This window comes from Myotis myotis, unplaced genomic scaffold (genome assembly GCF_014108235.1).
Source record: "Myotis myotis isolate mMyoMyo1 unplaced genomic scaffold, mMyoMyo1.p scaffold_m19_p_5, whole genome shotgun sequence".
NCBI lineage: Eukaryota > Metazoa > Chordata > Mammalia > Chiroptera > Vespertilionidae > Myotis > Myotis myotis.
Window position 1 is genome coordinate 88479782 of NW_023416357.1, and position 18790 is coordinate 88498571.

The 18790-nt window shown below is 42.0% G+C and overlaps 2 protein-coding genes and 2 non-coding genes across 10 annotated transcripts in view; all 4 read right to left on the reverse strand.

Moving 5' to 3' along the window:
* The window catches only part of SUMF2 (sulfatase modifying factor 2), a 28320-nt gene extending 20558 nt beyond the window's left edge, over window positions 1-7762 (reverse strand). For 3 of the 7 annotated variants that reach the window (XR_004967702.1, XR_004967703.1, XM_036310497.1), the window contains exons 1-4: window positions 7521-7762; window positions 5301-5466; window positions 580-694; window positions 89-133 (exon numbers count right to left, since the gene is read on the reverse strand). Coding sequence is in view for 5 of the 7 variants with exons in the window: in XM_036310497.1 (XP_036166390.1) it covers window positions 89-133; window positions 580-694; window positions 5301-5466; window positions 7521-7581 (387 nt within the window). In the remaining 2 variants the exon portion in view is untranslated. Of the gene's footprint in view, window positions 1-88; window positions 134-579; window positions 695-1743; window positions 1788-5300; window positions 5467-7520 lie in introns of those variants that run through there. The other 4 variants (XM_036310498.1, XM_036310501.1, XM_036310500.1 and 1 more) reach the window with 4 other exon arrangements.
* A 744-nt stretch (window positions 7763-8506) lies between these two features.
* On the reverse strand, window positions 8507-18168 carry CCT6A (chaperonin containing TCP1 subunit 6A). The gene is made up of 14 exons (XM_036310492.1): window positions 17944-18168; window positions 17438-17501; window positions 16655-16789; window positions 15637-15810; window positions 15028-15131; window positions 14245-14355; window positions 13845-14004; window positions 13666-13748; window positions 12226-12322; window positions 11770-11917; window positions 10997-11130; window positions 10279-10381; window positions 9425-9497; window positions 8507-8921 (listed from the first exon to the last, which is right to left on the reverse strand). The coding sequence occupies exons 1-14, from the start codon at window positions 18078-18080 to the stop codon at window positions 8849-8851; spliced, it is 1596 nt and encodes a 531-aa protein (XP_036166385.1). The 5' UTR covers window positions 18081-18168; the 3' UTR covers window positions 8507-8848.
* LOC118657189 lies at window positions 11583-11720 on the reverse strand. Its single transcript, XR_004967914.1, has one exon. It is a non-coding gene; the product is annotated as a small nucleolar RNA SNORA15 (small nucleolar RNA).
* LOC118657195 lies at window positions 15936-16069 on the reverse strand. The gene has a single exon (XR_004967919.1). It is a non-coding gene; the product is annotated as a small nucleolar RNA SNORA22 (small nucleolar RNA).
* Window positions 18169-18790: the final 622 nt, after the last annotated feature.

The following is an 18790-nucleotide window of genomic DNA, read 5'->3' on the forward strand; positions in this document are numbered from 1 at the left end:
TTTTAGCTCAGTATTCCTAGATGGGCAAGGGGGCTAGGGAAGCCAACCCGCCAGGGGTAGAAAACAAGGTGGAGGAACCAACCCTTACCTGCCTCCAGAAAGCCCTTTCCACTGGAAGCCACCAGAGAACAGGCTACAAAGAAGAAAGAGCATGACTGCAAGATGCTCGAACCCACCATGTGCACCCTCCCGACTGACACACAGGAGGCGGAGCAGACCCTTCAGGCCAAGACTCAGGGCGTCCAAGTGAGGCTGTGTCTGGAGTCTCTGAAGCCTGACACCTCACGGCCCTCATTAGAGGGAGGCCTGTCAGGACGTTCTGCTTGTGCAGGATGTATCTTGAGCCCCATGTGTATCTATCTGGGTCTTTACAGTCTCTCTACCCAGAAACCAGCTCAGCGGTCCCTTCCTGGGAGGAAGTATTCACCGGACCCTTCCAGGGAGGGCTTCTCTCGCTTCCTCCCTGCCTCCCGCTCTCAGGTCTGATGTCTACCGTGGCCCAGGTGACCCCGCGCCCCACATGCCTCTATGTCCAGGTCCCACTGCCGTTCCCTCAGCTCCAAGCCCAGGTTTTCTCACCTTCATTTGCTGAGTCGCTTTGTTTCTAAGCTCATCTGAGACAAAGTCCTCAAAGACAAAGCTCCACCCAAACGTCTCGGCCTCTGTCCGGTACTTTTTCTCCCTGACAAACTCCCTGCAAAGAGAGATTTCGCTTGGCTCAGCTGAAAGGGTTCTGTGCTCCACCCTCACCTTTCCTGCTGCTGAAAAGCTCACCTAGCCTCATCCTGTAAGTCCCACATCACAGAGGTCCCATGAACTCCAAGGAATTCACCTGAAACCCTGAGCAGGAGATTTTCTTTTAAAATCTGTTGCTATAAGGTCCCAGGTTTGATTCTGGTCAAGGGCACATGCCGGTTTGTGGGCTCGATCCCCAGTGGGGGACTTGCAGGAGGCAGCTGATCCACGATTCTCTCTCACCATGGATGTTTCTATCTCTCTCTCCCTCTTCCTTCCTCTCTGAAATCAATAAAAAAATATTTTTAAAAAATCTGTTGCCGCCGAAACCGGTTTGGCTCAGTGGATAGAGCGTCGGCCTGCGGACTGAAGGGTCCCAGGTTCGATTCCGGTCGGGGGCATGTACCTGGGTTAGGGGCACATCCCCAGGGTGTGTGCAGGAGGCAGCTGATCGATGTTTCTCTCTCAGTGATGTTTCTGACTCTCTATCTCTCTCCCTTCCTCTCTGTAAGAAATCAATAAAATATATTTAAAAAAAAAAATCTGTTGCCGTGTGTGTAATTCACATACAGTAAAATTGTTTTTTTTAGTGTATGCTTTTGTGACTTTGACAAAGCATACAGTCATCACCACAATCAAGAAACAGAGCAGTTTCATCAAACATACCCCAGATTCCTCTGTGCCCGTTTTTTGTTCCTATGGTTTTGTCTTTCCTGGCATACATACTTTCACATAAATTGAACTATACAGGATGTAGTTTTTGGGCCTGGCTTCTTTCACTTAGCATAATGCTTCTGAGATTCATCCATGTTGTCAAAGGTATCAGTAGTTTGTTCCTTTGTATTGCTGAGTAGTATTTCACTGTATGGATGTACCATATTTGGTTTACTCATTCACCAACTGCAGGTCATGTGGGTTATCTCCAGTTTTTAGAGATTATAAATAAAGCTGCCAAGTAGATTTAAGGGTGGGGAATGGTTTCCTTTCTGAAAGGTCTTTCTTACATACCTAATTTCATGAGAGGGAGGCAGAACAGGTGTTATCATCTCCATCTAATAGAATAAAGAAACTGAGTCAAATAAAAATAAGTTGCTGAAAAAACAAAAACTAAAGAAAAAAATTGAGTTGCTGAGATTTTAGAATATATTTTCATATAGCTCGGTATGGTTTAGCAAATCTCAGCACACAGATTACTAAGGTGAGATGGATGGTTTTCATTATCACCTCGTCTGTGCCAGCCCTCTGATATAAGAAGGTATTATTGCCCAGCCGGGTGTGGCTCGGCGGTTGAGTGTCAGCCCGGGAACCAAGAGGTCACCGGTTCGATTCCCGGTCAGGGCATATGCCTGATTTCAGGCTCGATCCCCAGTGGGGGGTGTGCAGGAGGCAGCCGATCAATGATTCTCTCTCTCATCACTGATGTTTCTATCTCTCTCTCCCGCTCCCTTCCTCTCTAAAATCAATAAAAATACATTAAAAAAAAAAAAAGAAGGTATTATTCACCCATCAGAGGGCATTGAGATCATCTGAAAAGCTTGAGAATCTTTTATCAGAGAGGCAGACAAAGTCGGGTGGTTCTAAGCAAAGTTTAGGGGCTTACTAGAAGTGACATTATATTTCTACCATACACTAACTAGGTCAATGGTCGGCAAACTGCGGCTTGCGAGCCACATGCGGCTCTTTGGCCCCTTGAGTGTGGCTCTTCCATAAAATACTGACTTCTGTGCATGGGCCACAAAGTTTCAATCGCACTGTACATGTGCACCCGCACATGATATTTTATGGAAGAGCCACATGTGGCTCGCGAGCCGCAGTTTGCCGACCACTGCACTAAGCATAACTTGAAATCTAAAAGGTGCATACTGTGCAGCTATCTATTTTGGGTTGTCATGATATGGTACAAGTCTGATCAGAAGTGATTTCTCAATTTTAACAATTTTCCTGTTTAAAAATATGTTTTAAAAGCACATATAAGCGCCCTAGCTGGTTTTGCTCAGTGGATAGAGCATCAGCCTGGGGACTGAAGGGTCCCAGGTTAGATTCTGGTCAAGGGCACATGCTTGGTTTGTGGGCTCGATCCCCAGTGTGGGGCATGCAGGAGGCAGCCGATCAATGATTCTCTCTCATCACTGATGATTCTCTCTCTCCCTTCCTATCTGAAAAAAAAAATTAATAAAAGCACATATAAGTAGTACGCGTGGTATTGTAGAAAAATGAGGAAATTTAAAATCATCCATTATCACACTAACTAATATGTATCATTCCATATTCTTCCTGGCCCCCACTCCCCAACCCTCCCACCCTGTTTAACAAGGTGCTTCCCTGTAATTATTGTCATTTGGAAGTCACAAAAACATGGGTAAAATCTGTTAACTAATGCACTTCCACTTTTTTAATGCATATACATTCTATATACATAGTTTTAAAAAATGGGATCATAAGCTATATATTATTTTGTAAGCTACTTTCTTGACTTAACATCTCATAACTCTTTTTAAATATATATGTTTTAATATATTTTTATTGATTTCAGAGAGGAAGGTAGAGGGATAGAGAGATAGAAACATCAATGAGAGATGAGAAAGAAACACTGAACAGCTGCCTCCTGCACACCCCCTACTGGGGATGGAGCCTACAACCCGGGTATGTGTCCTGACAGGGATTCGAACCACTGAGCCACACTCAACCACTGAACCATACTGGTTGGGCTCATGACTCTCTTTTTGACAACAGGATTTTAAATGGCTGCTAAGTATCATTATATTGATACAATATCTATATTATAAAAGGCCCGTGGCCATAACGTAGTAATGACTGCTCACCAGGAGGTGCATTGAACACCTCTCGGTTTCCCCCCCGCCCCCTCCCTCCCCCTCCTACAGCACGAGCTACTAGGGGCGGAGAGCTATCAGCTTTGGAGAGCTACCAGAGGCGATGGGCAGGGCGGTCAGCTGAGGCAAGCGGAAGCGAGCTACTGGCACAATCGTGCACGCTGGGCCTCTAGTATTTAAATAATCCTTAAATTGTTAACAGTTGTTTACAATGTCATCTTTTTAGCTAAATGTTTTTGGACAACTTTAATTCTTTCCTTCAGACAAATCCCTAGAGGGGGAATCACTGAGTCAAAGGGCCTGAGGAGTATATCAACAATCCTATGCTTATTTCAGTGTGTCTCCTGAATCAATTTTTCCCCATAACCTTTTATCTTGAAAAGTTTTAACTCCACAAATGTAACATTTAAGTAGTTTCCCACATTTGCTTTATTATCTTCCCATTCCCTCTACTTTCCTCCATCCCCTCTACATAATCACCCCTGTACTATTTTTTTTAATAAATCTTTTTTTAAAATATGCTTTTACTGATTTTAGAGGCAGAGGAGAGGAGAGAGGGAGAAAAGGAGGAAAGGAGGGAGGGGAGGGAGGGAGGAATATCGATTTGAGAAACATAAATTAGCTGCCTCCTGCATGCACCCTGAACAGGGATCAAACCCCCAACTTGGGTATGTGCCCTGACAGGGAATTGAACCAGTGACCATTTGGTGTACAGGACAACACTCAACCAACTGAGCCACACCAGCCAGGGCACATACCTGTACCATTTGAAGATAAGTTACAAAACATATCACCTTGAAGAAACTAAGGCGTTTCAACTTGGCTTCTTAGAATGAGTTAGAACCACAATGTTTGACTCCTAAAACAACACCATTTCCCAAAGTAAATATAAAGGGAATTTAAGGCACTTTGCTAGTATGACCCTTCTCCCAGTCCCTTTTTCCCTGTTGAAGAAATTTCTGTTGAGTGTGTCACTTTTGCCCATAATCCTTGTGCTATGCCCAGTGTAATGGAAAACCCACTGGCTCAAGGATCAGGGAATTTGAGTTACAGGCTCAAGTCTGTCACTAACGGAGAGTAAGGTAAACATTTTTGGACTTCAGATTCTTCACTTAAAAAAAAGTAGATACACTTATCCCACAGCATTATTGCAAAGATATGTAATAGTGAACAAGCCAGTTTCCTTCTAGAGCAGTGGTTCTCAACCTTCCTAATGCCACAACCCTTCAATACAGTTTCTCATGTTGTGGTGACCCCCAACCACAAAATTATTTTCCTTGCTACTTCATAACTGAAATTTTGCTACTGTTATGAATCATAATGTAAATATCTGATATGCAGGATGGTCTTAGGCAACCCCTGTGAAAGGGTCATTCGACCCCCAAAGGGGTCGCGACCCACAGGTTGAGAACCGCTGTTCTAGAGATTAAGAATGAAGATTTGAGCACAGCCTGTGTCGCTCAGTGGTTGAGCATTGAGCCATGCACCAAGAGGTCACTGGTTCTATTCCCAGTCAGGGCACATGCCCAGGCTATGGGCTTGATCCCCAGTGAGGGGCATACAGGAGGCAGCCAATCAATATTGATGTTTCTTTCTCATTGATGTTTCTATCTATCTCTCCCTTTCCCTTCTTCTCTTTCTAAAATCAACAAAAACATATTAAAAATAAAACTTATGAATTGTTTAAAAAGTAATGATGATTTAAAAGAGCCTTTACTCCTCCTGAAAGAATACCTGATATACCTGAAATCTTTGTTGGTGACAGGAAATATGTCGATGGCAAAAGGTTTTACTGTCACCTCCCGGACAGGTCCTTCACCATCTCTGCCATCTGGTGAATTTGTTCCCATCTGGAATCTGCCACCTGGCAGCTTAACCATGCTTGTCACCTGCCCATTCCCTGTAGTGGAAAAAAAAAGAGTGTCATCAATAATACATGAGTATATAAAAAATAAGTGGCAATATTTGGATCATATGTAATACTCATAAAAATGAGTGTTCTTAAAAATAATGGAGGCTTAAAATTTTGGCTTTAAATTCTTGTTCTGGCCCTAGCTGGTTTGGCTCAGTGGATAGAGTCGCGGCCCTTGAACTGAAGGGTCCCAGGTTCGATTCCGGTCAAAGGCACATACCTTGGTTGTACCCTTGATCACTGGCCCAGGTCAGGGTGCATGTGGGAGGCAACCAATGTCTCTCTCACGTTGATGTTTCTCTCTCTCTGTCTCTCCTCCTCCCTTCCACGCTCTCTAAAAGTCAATGGAAAAAACATCCTTGGGCCCTAGCAGGTTTGGCTCAGTGAATAGAGCATTGGCCTGAGGACTGAAGGGTGGCGTGTGAACTGAAAGGTCCCAGGTTCAATTCCAGTCCAGGGCACATGCCCGGTTTATGGGCTCAATCCCCAGTAGGGGGTGTGCAGGAGGCAGCCAATCAATGATTCTCTCTCATCATTGATGTTTCTATCCCTCCCTCTCCCCTCCTCTCTGTAATCAATAAAAATACTGTAATCAATGAAAATATATTGTAAAAAAAAGAAGAGACATCCTCGGGTGAGGATTAACAACAAAAAAACACCCATGCAATAAATTCCTGTTCTGCCACTTAATTTGCTGGGTGACCTTAGGCCAGGGGTGGGCAAACTTTTTGACTCACAATGGGTTCTTAAACTGGACCTGAGGGCCGGAACAAAAGCATGGATGGAGTGTTTGTGTGAACTAATATAAATTCAAAGTAAACATCATTACATAAAAGGGTACGGTCTTTTTTTTCAATAGTTTTATTCATTTCAAACGGCCGGCCGGATGCGGCCCGCACGCAGGCCGTAGTTTGCCCACGGCTGCCTTAGGCAAGTTACTTAATCTGAGTTTCAATTTCTTCATTTATAAAATGGGAATAGCATCTATGTCATAGCCATAGCTGCATGAATTCAAATAACATGTAAAATGTTGAGCACATGGTAGGTTTTCAACAAATGTTTATTTCCTTACCTTTCTATTCCTCTACACACAACCCTGTCCCAGCTAGGTAAATCTAGACACTATACCCTAAAATATATCATCTAGCACCTTTCTACCCATACTTCTGCTCATGCTGTTTTTCGCTCTCTTCCTTCCCACTTGTTGAACTCTTATCCGTTCTTACCATTATATCATGTACTCCAGAAAAGAAAGGACTACCTCTATTTTGCCAGTGTATCCATGGCACCTAGCACAAGTGCACAATAATTATCATCAAATAATTGAATGAGCTCCTTCATACTTGCTGTTTGTATGCCTCAAAAAATCAAATTAAAAGGATCTTTAATTTGACCCTCTTATTTAACAGGAGGGAAATCAGGACCCAAAGAAGAAAGTAACTTAATGAGGCAAGCAGGAAAATATCAGAATAAAAAGGAATTAAGAAAAAACATACAACTGCAATGCACAAAGTTTATTTTGACACTAATTCAAGAAATAAACTACAATTAAAAAACACAGTAGGTAAATCTGAACACTAACTGGAAGTTAATTTTGTAGGCGGAAAATGGTATGGTGGGGGTTTTTTTCGTGACTTGTCTTTTTGGCTATTCAAGCTGAGTTATTTACGAATAAAATTGTATAACGCCTGCATTCACTTCAGCATGATCCCAGGAGAGGGGAAAGTGGGTTACCAAAGAAGCAAGATTAGCCATAATTTGGCTACTGTTAAACTGGGTGATAGGTACGTGGGGGGCACGTTTAGTTATAGTCTGTTCTTTACTTTATGCTTGAAAGATTCCAAAATAGTAAGTTGGAAGTAAAATACAGTATGAGCTGTTGTTAGCCTCGCCGGGCTGGCAGTCGCTGGGACGTGCCTCTGCCGACTAGGACTAGGAAGTGGGCTACGGTCTCTTCCCCGCGGGGCAAAGCGCCCCACCCCTTTCCTGATAATCCCTGGGACAAAGGCGCTAGGGGTAAGTGGGCAGGCCAGCACACTGACCTAGCTCGATCCACGGGCCGGACAGGAGCGACAGCAGGGTCAACAGCAGTGAAGAGCTCATAGCTCCGCAGCACCAGGAACTGGGTACACACGCCTACTCGCTCTGCTGCGCATGCGCTCCACACGCACTACGTCCCGGCGCACACTGCCCCCTGGCGCATCCTCTAGATATTGGCAACCCGAGGGCGTAATTAGTCCAGCCCAGGAAGGGGTGGGGTCAGGTTAAGAAAAAGCAATTTTCTCAGGGTTAGTGTGAAGAGGCCCTATATAATTTCAGAATCCCCTTCATGATCCTGTGAACATTTGGACTAACTTCCTTCCCTTTTATATTCAACCCCTTTTGTGCCTTGGAATACCAATGCAAGATGACAGAAAAGGTTTCAAGTTAAACATTTATTGCACACTTACTGTAGCCAAGTCCTCAAAATACAAAACTTAGCAACACAATTTCACCTTCAAGGACTGTTCATTTACACCACCTGACCTGTATAAAAAATGATTTTTTGGAAACATTGTCAAATAATTTGAGGGGGGGGGGGAATGACACTGGAGGTTTTGGGATGGGTATTTCAGCGTAAGTAAAGGTTCAGGGTGTGAAAATACAGTATGGTCTACCTGAAAATCTCTTCTCAACTAGGCCTGTCACCGTGCCTTCAAATCTCTGTCTCCTCTATTTTAATTTTTGCATTTTATAAATGTGCAGCTCTTTCAACTCCCTTGCCTCTAGTTCACCCATCTTTCTACCCACTCCCACTTAACTTTCCTAGGGAGCTTTTTAGCAAAGCTACTTCAAAGTATGAAATGTCCCACTAAAAGATCCAATCATTTTACTCACAGCAATTGATACTAAAGAAACAGGGATGCTTTCAAAACCCTGTTACTTGTGTTATTTATATTAGCATAAAATTTTTAATCTTAAATGCTCAATAGGGAATTATTGGATACATTAAAATACATCATTAGAAGAAATTATTAAACCATTAAAATTTGTTTTTCAAGGAATATTTAATAAGATAGATACCATATGCTTTTCTAATGTTTTTTTTTTTTTTTTAATATCACAGAAACGAAAGCAAAATATTCTGTGCATATTGGGTGAAAACAGCCTGCTAGTTGTGCATACACTGAGTACAATTTAAAAAAAAATAGTGTAATTATAATTTCAGACTTTGGAATTTTAATAGGTAGTTGCCATTGCTCTCTCCTTTCTTCAGATGGGAAAATTCCTTTAAAAATCATTTGAAGCCAGGACAAAAATTCCATAGCTGTATTCTTAGGATCACTCTGTAGAGTCTTCATGATTCAGGTAGTACAGGGGAAGCTTCAATTCAACCTTTTAGAGAAGACATTCCAGCTCGCATGATCTCATCAACCAGGAGTATGTTGGTGGCAATCACAGTGCTGAAAGGGGGGGAAAAATCAGATGGCTCAGATTCCAGATATGAACCCTAATTCAACTCAATTTCCAACTAATCCATGCAAATTACATCCAATTAAATTTCCCTTTCCCCCTCCATATATAAAAGTTTCATTTTTGCACTTTTTCTTTTACATTTTGATGAGGGCAGGGGTTGGGGGAATTAAACAGAATATGCCAAATAGAAAGAGTATACAGTGGGGCCTTGACTTACGAGTGTCCCGACTAACGAGTTTTTCGAGATACGAGCCGTCTTGAGTTGCGAACTAAAATTCGGGTTACGAGCCAGCTTCAGATACCCCACTGCTAGTGCGCGAACGTCACAGTGACATCAGCCCAGCATCACGTGTCTCACTCGTTCACTTTATGATTTGACATACGAGTAATTTGAGTTACGAGCTCCGTCACGGAACGAATTAAACTCGTAAGTCAAGGCCCCACTGTAATTACCTAAAGGTTATTTTAGTTTTGACTTTCCCAAACTTACCAGGAGTGAAGAAGCTGTTTCTTTACACAATAGTTATCCCATACGCCTACTTCTGCTGCTACCATTGGCTCACCTGAAAAGTAATCCAGTAGTCTTAAAATCATATATAGCAGGTCATAAGATCAGGATGATCTTATGATTCCTGTGCACAGTATCTTTGATAAACCACTGATCTCTGCTTAGAAGACTTGAGTGGTAGGAAAGCTCTATTTCGTTACCAAATATTTGAACATCTTGTTTTTCTAGACACATTTGTCCATATTAAATTACAGCACTTGAACTATAATCTGGTCAAAATGGGCTTATCATTTTCCTCATTCCAGAGCCCTTCTTATTAAATGTAAACAAGGTTGCTGACAACAGTAGGTCTTACATATTGACTGGATCTCAGTTCTCTTATATTGTACTTACATAATTTGTGTTCTTACACTGGCCTAAGACCAGGGCTTTAAGTATTTCATTGTATTTGGTTCCCTCTTCCAGCATTATTTGCTACCCTTAGCCTTTTTCCATCAGTGAATATGATCATCTATTTTATATTTCCATATCATAGTCCCTGATAAAAAATTGAGTAAACCTATTATGAAGCTTTTCAATATTAACCTGAACCACCTACCACCACTCAGTAACATCAACAAATCCATACTCTTTGAAACTATTCAAATGTATATATTTGATTCCCTTAATTACTATATCTAGTAATTCTGTTTTTATACTATATTTTAGAACCTGAGTTCACTGATAGGACTAATATTAAACTGCAAAGTAACTCCCCAAGATTCTTTTGCTTCTTCCTGGCTTTACCTCACCTATACTATCGAGTTTTCCCCCTACAAATAGTTGCATTTTCTTACCTGTGTTCAAGTCCACACCCACAAGTTGACCTGATTCTGAATGTTCTGCTTGAACTTTAACTAGTGTTTCCTGAAGATCAAAACCAGAATTCTGAGCAAGAACCTAAAGGCAAGCAAATTTAATCCTTTAAAATACAGGACCTAAGAACCGATAGTCAAATGTACAATAAATAAATAGTATATCCATTAATAATCAATAGAAAATCATTATATCGATTGTAGTTTAAACAAAAAGCAAGCTTGTACTCAAGTATATCCCCTATACACTGCAAACCCTCTTAAAATAGTTATCTCTTGCAACTTGAAACTTCAGATATTCAAGTTTCCTTTCTAGGGAAACCAAATACATTTGGATGTTCTAGTGCAGTGGTCGGCAAACTGCGGCTCGTGAGCCACATGTGGCTCTTTGGCCCTTTGAGTGTGGTTCTTCCACAAAATACCACATGGGGGCACGCACATACAATACAATTGAAACTTCGTGGCCCATGCGCAGAAGTCGGTATTTTGTGGAAGAGCCACACTCAAGGGGCCAAAGAGCCACGTGTGCCTCGCGAGCCGCAGTATGCCGACCACTGTTCTAGTGTTAGGGAGAAAACTGATCAAACTTACTCTAAATCCACATTATGAAAAAAAAAAACCCACATCAAAAAACTTTCACATTCATCAGCAGAAATCATTTTGTTCCATTTTAGAAAATGGACTGTTACAAAAGTCAGACCTTGGGAATAATGAGCAATGCATCAGCAAACGCTTGAACTCCAAGCTGGGCCCTGCCCTTTACGCTGGGCTTGTATTTCACCAGGGCGTGTGACATTGCCACTTCCACTGCACCACCACCTGGAACTACACAGCCTGTTGGGTGGGTGGGGAAGGAAGGGGGAGAAGAGAGAAAATGCTCAGCTACAAAGAAAACTGTGGAATTATAAAACAAATTAAAACACACATACATGGCCCTGGCCAGTTTGGCTCAGTGGATAGAGCATCTGCTTGCAGACTGAAGGGTCCCGGGTTTGAACATGCCCAGGTTGCAGGCTCGATCCCCAGTGGGGGGCATGCAGGAGGCAGCCGATCAATGATTTTCTCATCATTGATGTTTCTATCTCTCTCCCTCCCTCCCTTTTCCTTTCTCTCTGAAATCAATAAAAAATATTTAAAAAAATAAAAACACACAAACATGAAGACCATTAATTTCTTGAAAATTCAGTGTGACAGCAATTTTAATATTGCATTTGAAAGCAACATATCAAATAACATGATCTGATTTAACTAGCACTTGGAAGCTCTTACAATCTCTTAATTTATTTATTTGTATCCACTTTTAGTAATGATATGCTATGAAAAAACTTGGCATACCATCATAGTCATTTTAAAGGGAAGACTACTTTTGCATGGTGTCTGGCTGTGTAAGCTACTGACAAAAAGAACACAGTATTCAGCCATGCCTTACAGAATAGCAAAAAGAATACAATTAGAATAAAGTGAGGATCTTACCATCATCAATAGCATTTTTAACAGCCCTCAAGCCATCTCTTATTGCATCTTTGATTTGAGTGAGTGTGTGCTTATTTGGTCCTTTGACCAATAATGTAACAGAGCGAGGATTGTTACATTTCTCAACAAAGGTGAACTTCTCTTCTCCCTATGTAAAGAGAATATTTTCAGAAAAACAGGACATAGTTATACAAAGAATGAACAGAGAAAAAATGATAAATGGCACATTCACAGAAAACACACCGAATTACATTCAAGTAATTTCTTAAAACAAACACACACACACACACGTAAGAGAAATGTGACTTTCCCATCAGAGTATCTATCACTGCTACACATGGACCATCAAAATGTGTGTAAATAAAGCATAAATCTGATCCCAAGTTTGAATGAGTTTTTACTACTGAAGAATTCATGAACCAAAAAGTATAACCTTTGGAAAGAAAATACACTTACCAATGTATACTCATAGACAAGTCCTGCATGTCCCAAACAATCAGGATTTAGATCATCAAAAGAATTTAGAGCTACTCCACCACAAGCAAGAGTCAGCCTGAAATATTGAAGTATTTTAAGGAGATGTAAGTGATTTTTATCAGTTATGTTTAAAGAAAAGATTATTTTTAGGAAGAAATCTTTCAGAATTACATACTAAAATTATATTTTAAAATGTATTTTAACTTGTCCATTTATCACCAACCGGCTAAAAACTGGTCTTTTCTCCTAATCCTCCATTTAAACCACTTTTCCCAAGTCAGCAAATACTTCTCTGATATGATTTTTATTTTTTAAAAAATATCTTTCTTTATTCATTTCAGAGAGGAAGGGAGGAGAGATAGAAACATCAATGATGAGAGAGAATCATTGATCGGCTGCCTCCTGCACACCCCTCACTGGGGATTGAGCCCATAACCCAGGCATGTGCCCTTGGCTGGAATCAAACCCGGGGCCCTTCAGTCCGCAGGCCAATGCTCTATCCACTGAGCCAAGCTGGCTAGGGCTCTGATATGATTTTTAAAGATAAACAAAAGCTTTCTCATATTTCTCTGAAACCCTTTGATGCTGTCTCCTGACATGAAAATATATGTACACTCCGTCACTGTTTGAAAATAAAACAAGTATAGCCCAGCAGACGTGGCTCTGTGGTTGAACGTCAAGACAGGCACCAAGAGGTAACAAGGTCAGGGCACATGCCAGAGTTTCAGGCTCAACCCCAGCAAGGGGGTGCAGGAGGCAGCTGATCTATGTTGATGCTTCAATGTTTCTATCTCTCCCTCTCCCGTCCTCTCTAAAATCAATAAAAACATATTTTAAAAATAAAAGTAAAACAAGTATAAACCATTGTTCATAGTGGCATTATTCATCATAGCCAAAAGGTAGAAACCCAAATGTCTCCTGACAGATAAATAAGGATGTGATATTACCCATACCATGGAATATTTGTCCTTAAAAAGGAATGAAATTTTGATACGTATTACAATCGGATGAATCTTGAAAACATTATGCTTAATGAAATAAGCCAGACACAAAAGGGCAATTATTGTATGATTGCCTTATATGAGGTACCAAATTCAGAGACAACAGAACAGTATTTACAGGGGAAGGAGTGTGGGTAGAAGTGGGGAGGAGAAATGGGGAGTTACTGTTTAATAGGTACAGTTTCAGTTTGCAATGCTGAAAAAGTTCTGAAAATGGATAATAGTGATGGTTGCACAACAATCTGAATACAACTTAATGCCACTGAATTTTTTACACTTTAAAAAAAGGGGAAAGTGGTATATTTTGTATTATGTGTATTTCATCAAAAGAAAAAAGCAAAAATAGAGGGGGGGAAGGAATAATCTCAGTTAACTTGCACAAATTCACGTCACTCAGATGATCTGCTATCCGCCGTACCTTTCCATATTTCTTTTCTTCGCTCTGCGCAGAGCTACTATGCCTTCTTTTGCAAGAGCATCTAAGGAAAATGGGTCAATTCCCTGTTAACAACAACAAAAAGTTAGTTTTAATATATTTCACCTGAAAAATCAAAATGGATGATACAAGCTAGTTTATAAAGCAAAGTTCATTCTCACCTTTTGATTAATAACAACAAATCCTTTCTTTGAGTCACCGCAGACTTTCTTTTTCAGGTCTATTATTTTTTTAACTCTATCTTCAATGAATTTTCTTTCAGCTCTTACTAGTTTCTCTCTCTCTTCTGCACTCTTGTAAAAAAAGCCAGAATTCACTTCTCTATTAAAAATAAAAGTATGAGGGGAGAGGGAGAGTTAAAATGTTTATTTTATTTAACAAATAGCCACGTAATTCTAATCTGCCCTTGGTATATTCCGAGTTTATTCCTAGAATTCTCCCAAACCCAATCTGAGGCATTCCTGTCTGTACAGTGGAGAAACTGAGTCTCACAAAGTGACTTGCCCAAAATATCAAGCTCCCCTGTTTCTCGATTCCGTTTGTAAGAGAATATAAACTCACGTTTTTTCATATTCTAAGGACACATTGCATGTAAGGATGTATGCATCTTCTACTCTTTTTTTCATATCAGGATGCCGTGCCCCATGGTCCAAAACAAGACCTCTGATTAAGCTGTTAAAATACATTAAAAATTATGGTATATATAAACATCTAATTACTATGTTACATAGCTGAAACTAATATTGTCTGTTAACTATAACTAAGAAATAAATAAAAACACACATTGTATTGTTACTGACTTTCAGCCCGGCTGGCGTGGTTCAGTGGTTGAGCATTGACCCATGAACCAGGAGATCATCGGTTTTATTCCTGGTCAGGGTTGCAGGCTCAATACCTCATAGGGGGTGTGCAGAAGGGAGCTGATCAATGTTTCTCTCACATCAATATTTCTATCTCCCTATCCCTCTCCCTTCCTCTCTCGCTCTAAAATAAAAAACATTTAAAAAAATATTCCTTACAATATCTAATTATTTAAAAAAGGTTTTCAAGCTAGATCTTTGAAATATATAATTCCCCAACAGTCTCCCATTAGGTTTTGTATCCAACAGTTCAATAAATGCCAAACAACCGATGTAGCTCACTTTTCTGAGTCATTCTGACTATAAACACATTATACCATTAACTTCAAAAGTAAATATTACAGAGTCAATTAAATACTCATCTAGGCAATAAGTATTAATTCAAAGACACACACAAAAATCAGCCAAAAAAATGTATTGTATAAAGCGCCTATTTGTACACACAACACACTTCATAAGCATTTCATAGCATTCTACCACCTACCTTGTATCGGTTTCAGATTTATGTTTCATCTCCATGATCTCAACCATGAAGAGGTCAATAGGTTCATCTTGTTTTTTAATGGCCAAAATGGAATCAACTACAGCCTACAAGAAGAGTATAACCATTAAATGAATTTGATTTGCAGAAGTCAAGATGCTTGTGTTACTTGTTCTGCAGAGTTTACAGTTTCTCGACTTTAACATCCTTCAAATTGATCTAAGTCTTTTTCTATGAGCTAATAGAATACATTTGCAAAGGGCTGAAGTCATTTATATTTCTTAAACTTCAATTTGTCATTACCTAAAGAACCAGACATCCCTCCAATTTTATTAAAAACATTGTTAAACATTGTTAACAGTAAGCTTTTAAATAATAAAATCTCTAATTATAAAACTTTTATGAAAGCTCTGATTATGCCTTTATAACCTGGTCAGGTATATGATTATTTGAATTTCTCACTTTACTTTTTTAAGGACACAGATCCGATTATCAGTGCCACAGGAATGAGCCTACTTTTTCATGTATGAAGACTTTAGAGAGCAATCTATAATTGAAATTGGTAAGTATACTGATGTTTCTAAAATCGGGGGCTTTTAATTCAACACATACCTCTGTTAAGACATCAGCAAGTTCTGCATGAACTTTAGTACGCAGAGATGTTCTGGCCACATCTATGAGTGTTTCCCTGTCCATCTCTTTGCTTACTTTGACTTGTTCCAAAAACTGAAGTGCCTTTTCCTTTGCAGCTTCAAATCCTTCTGTTACTATTCTGGGATGAAGACCCTATAATGAAGACAATTACAAACCACCACTAACCCTGGAGTTCTTCAATTAGATGCCACTATAGCTCATGATAAAGCATATTTTTGAAGATTTATTCTGGATCATTCCTATCCTGTAATACAATATAATGTGCTGACTTTATGAATACATTTAAAAGGATAAACAGTCCTTTCAATGCAGAGGAAAAGAACAGACATTGCTCTAGCACAGAGTCAAAGCCAAGGGAACTATAAAGCACACTTGGGTGTTCACTGTGCAAACCGCAAGGAGTAGCAACAAAAACTCAACATGTCACAACAACCTGCAGTCAACAGACCATTTTATCTTTCCTATAGGTAATCGGAAATAAATTCACATCATTTACTAATAGAAAGTAGACAGGGTAACTAAGAGTCTGCTTTCTCTGTCTTCCCAGGAAGTTCTTTCTGACATCAGATTAGTATTCATTGAGGTTTGCTTTAATCTTAGAACTACTCTGGGCTAAAAAAGGTGCAGAATTTTTATTTAAGTTTTTGGTTGGCTTTTTCCTTATAAGTTGTCCCAAACATCCCATTTTTAGATCTCAATTATTAACCTACATCATAGACAGATATAAATAATATATGCAATGCAACTTGATAAAAGAAAACCTTTCAGGCCAAGGAAGATTTAACTTGTCCAGAATCACAATAAATTTGTGTCAGACGAAGATAAAGACTCTGGTTTCCAGACTTAAGCCCCCCAGCTCTTCACATTCTGCTATGGCCTCAGCCACTATTAATGCATCAATGAATTTGTAAAAATAAAACCCATATTATTTCTTATACATAATAAAATATCACAAAAACACAAGAATCATGTATACTTCAGAAATGTAGAGATCTGCTTGTTTCAGTAGTTCTCCAATATTTAGGATATTGGAAGTGGTAGCAGCACCAGTTATGACATCCTGGGCTGTTGCTGCTTTGGCTATTAAGGAGGCTGTGGAGTATTGAATTTGCTGAAAAGTAGAAAAAGACAAAATTGAGTAACTTAAAACAATCCAAATATACCTTAAAATGTGAGAAAGGCCTCCTTTTAAGTGCTATGTACCCAAATTGCCCAAGTGTTCAGCTACGTATTCCTTTAGTTATTTTGCACTGTCAGTTCCTGACAACTAAAACCTTTTCATATATAAATCGGTTTACTTCTCAGGATCATCTCTAATTTCCTAGGAAGGAAATCTGAGGCTCAGTTAAAGTTTACTCCAAGTGATAGAGCGAACAAGTACAGTACCTAATAGTTTCAAACCCATGCAAGCCTCCTTATGACAAAGCGAGGACCCGTGTGCCTTCTCCAGGATCACTTGGCACGATCCAAACAATGAGCAGCCCTGCTGGCCAAGACCATCAGTGGATGCCACATTACTGGATGGGAAGGCTTTGGAGGAACAGGCTACCCATCAAGTCTCCAGGGCTCCTCACTGTACGGTACGGTACGGTACTGTACTGTAGCTACTATGACTGATCACATTTCTTTCCTACTTCCTGCATTGTCTGGAAAACTATCTGATGAGAATACGATGCCCTCCTACATCGCGAATAAACATTACAGATCTTCCCACAAACCCAACGTCCTATGGAGAACCCAGACGGCGCTGACCGCTCACCATTTCATGCAGCAGCACATTGCCATCTTTAGTGAGCTTGATGTCTCCAGCTCCAGACACAAGCCTGTTCGAGGGGCAGAAATGAACCCGTGTGACTTTTTCCACGGAGACCAAAGGGACCCCCACGAAACCCAGTCCTACGGCGCTGGGGCCACAGGGTTGGTTCCCTCCTCCCGGGAGGCATCAGGAATGGTGCAGTGCCCACCCCTCCCTGCTGAACACGTCTGCCGAGTCCCCGGGGTCGCGCAAACCCCAAAGCACGAGGGACGGCCGCCGCGCACGCGGGCAGCTTTGTTCCCCGTGGAGACGGCACCGACTACGAGAGGCAATGGCCGGAGCAGGATACAGGCCCGACCAGGGAGAACGCGGGAAAAGGGACTGCAGCGGCGCACGGAGGCCCGGGGGCCCGGCGGGCTGGAGACCACCACTCGGGGCATGCGGCATGCGGCCCGCGGCGGTGAGCGCAGCGCGGGCCCGCCCGGCCCTCCCCTCCAGCCCCGCCTTACATCTTCATGGTGCCCTTAGGCCCCAAGTTGGTCCTCAGCACGTCCTGCAGACCCCGGGCCGCGCTGATGTTGACCGCCAACGCTGCCTGGGCTCGGGCCACCTCGGCTTTGGGGTTCAGGCTCTTCACGGCCGCCATAGTGGAGCCCGCAAAAGAGGGAAAGACCGACGCTAGCTCAGCCGGGCCGCGAGGCGCTCCCCGGGTCTTCTGGAAGAGTCGGGCGCGCCCGCCCGCCCCCTGCGTGCCTACGCGCCGCCGCCATTGGGCCGCGGGTGCACCGGCGCCTCCGCTCATTGGGTCGCAGTCCTGCGGCCCCGCCCCCTCGCGCCGGGGCCCCTGCGCCATTGCGCCCGGAAGGTTCCTGTCCCCGGGCAGCGTGGCGGGCAGGGCTAGTGTTAGCAGCGCATCCGGCCTAGGTCCGCGGACCGATTTGTGCGCCGGGGCCGGCTGGGTCTGGGGCTGGGTCTGCGCGTTACCCGAGAGCGGGGGGCTATTTCCTGGGGGCCTCTGCCCGCAGGGTGTAGGGTGGGCTTTCTCCCGCTCCCACTCCCGCGGTTGGCCTTGCTCCCTCCCCTGCTTTTATGCCTGTTACCTGCGTTTTCTGGGTTATACACTCTGTGCTTGACAATGTTCCAGGTCCTCTGTGGGTACTTGAATGAATCTGATGAGGGTTGTGAGGGGAAAGGGGGCTGTGCAAGAAATCGGTCGAGCTCAGGCGGGCCACATGGTCGGTCTGACAAGCTCAGTGGCCAAAAGTCACCACCTAGGATGGTCTGATCACAAATTCTAACCGTGCAGGTCAGCGCTGGTCGTCATCCCAGGCCTACATGGCTCCCTTAGCCAAGGTC

What these genes read in the sequence shown, in the direction of transcription:
- CCT6A (XM_036310492.1), bottom strand. Translation starts at nt 18,080, where the DNA reads ATGGCGGCCGTGAAGAGCCTGAACCCCAAAGCCGAGGTGGCCCGAGCC. An exon ending in TTGCTGATGTCTTAACAGAG is followed by an intron (nt 15,132 to 15,636) that starts GTATGTGTTGAA and finishes CTCTTCTTGTAG; the next exon opens with GCTGTAGTTGATTCCATTTT. An exon ending in TTGTCTATGAGTATACATTG is followed by an intron (nt 11,918 to 12,225) that starts GTAAGTGTATTT and finishes CTCTTTACATAG; the next exon opens with GGAGAAGAGAAGTTCACCTT.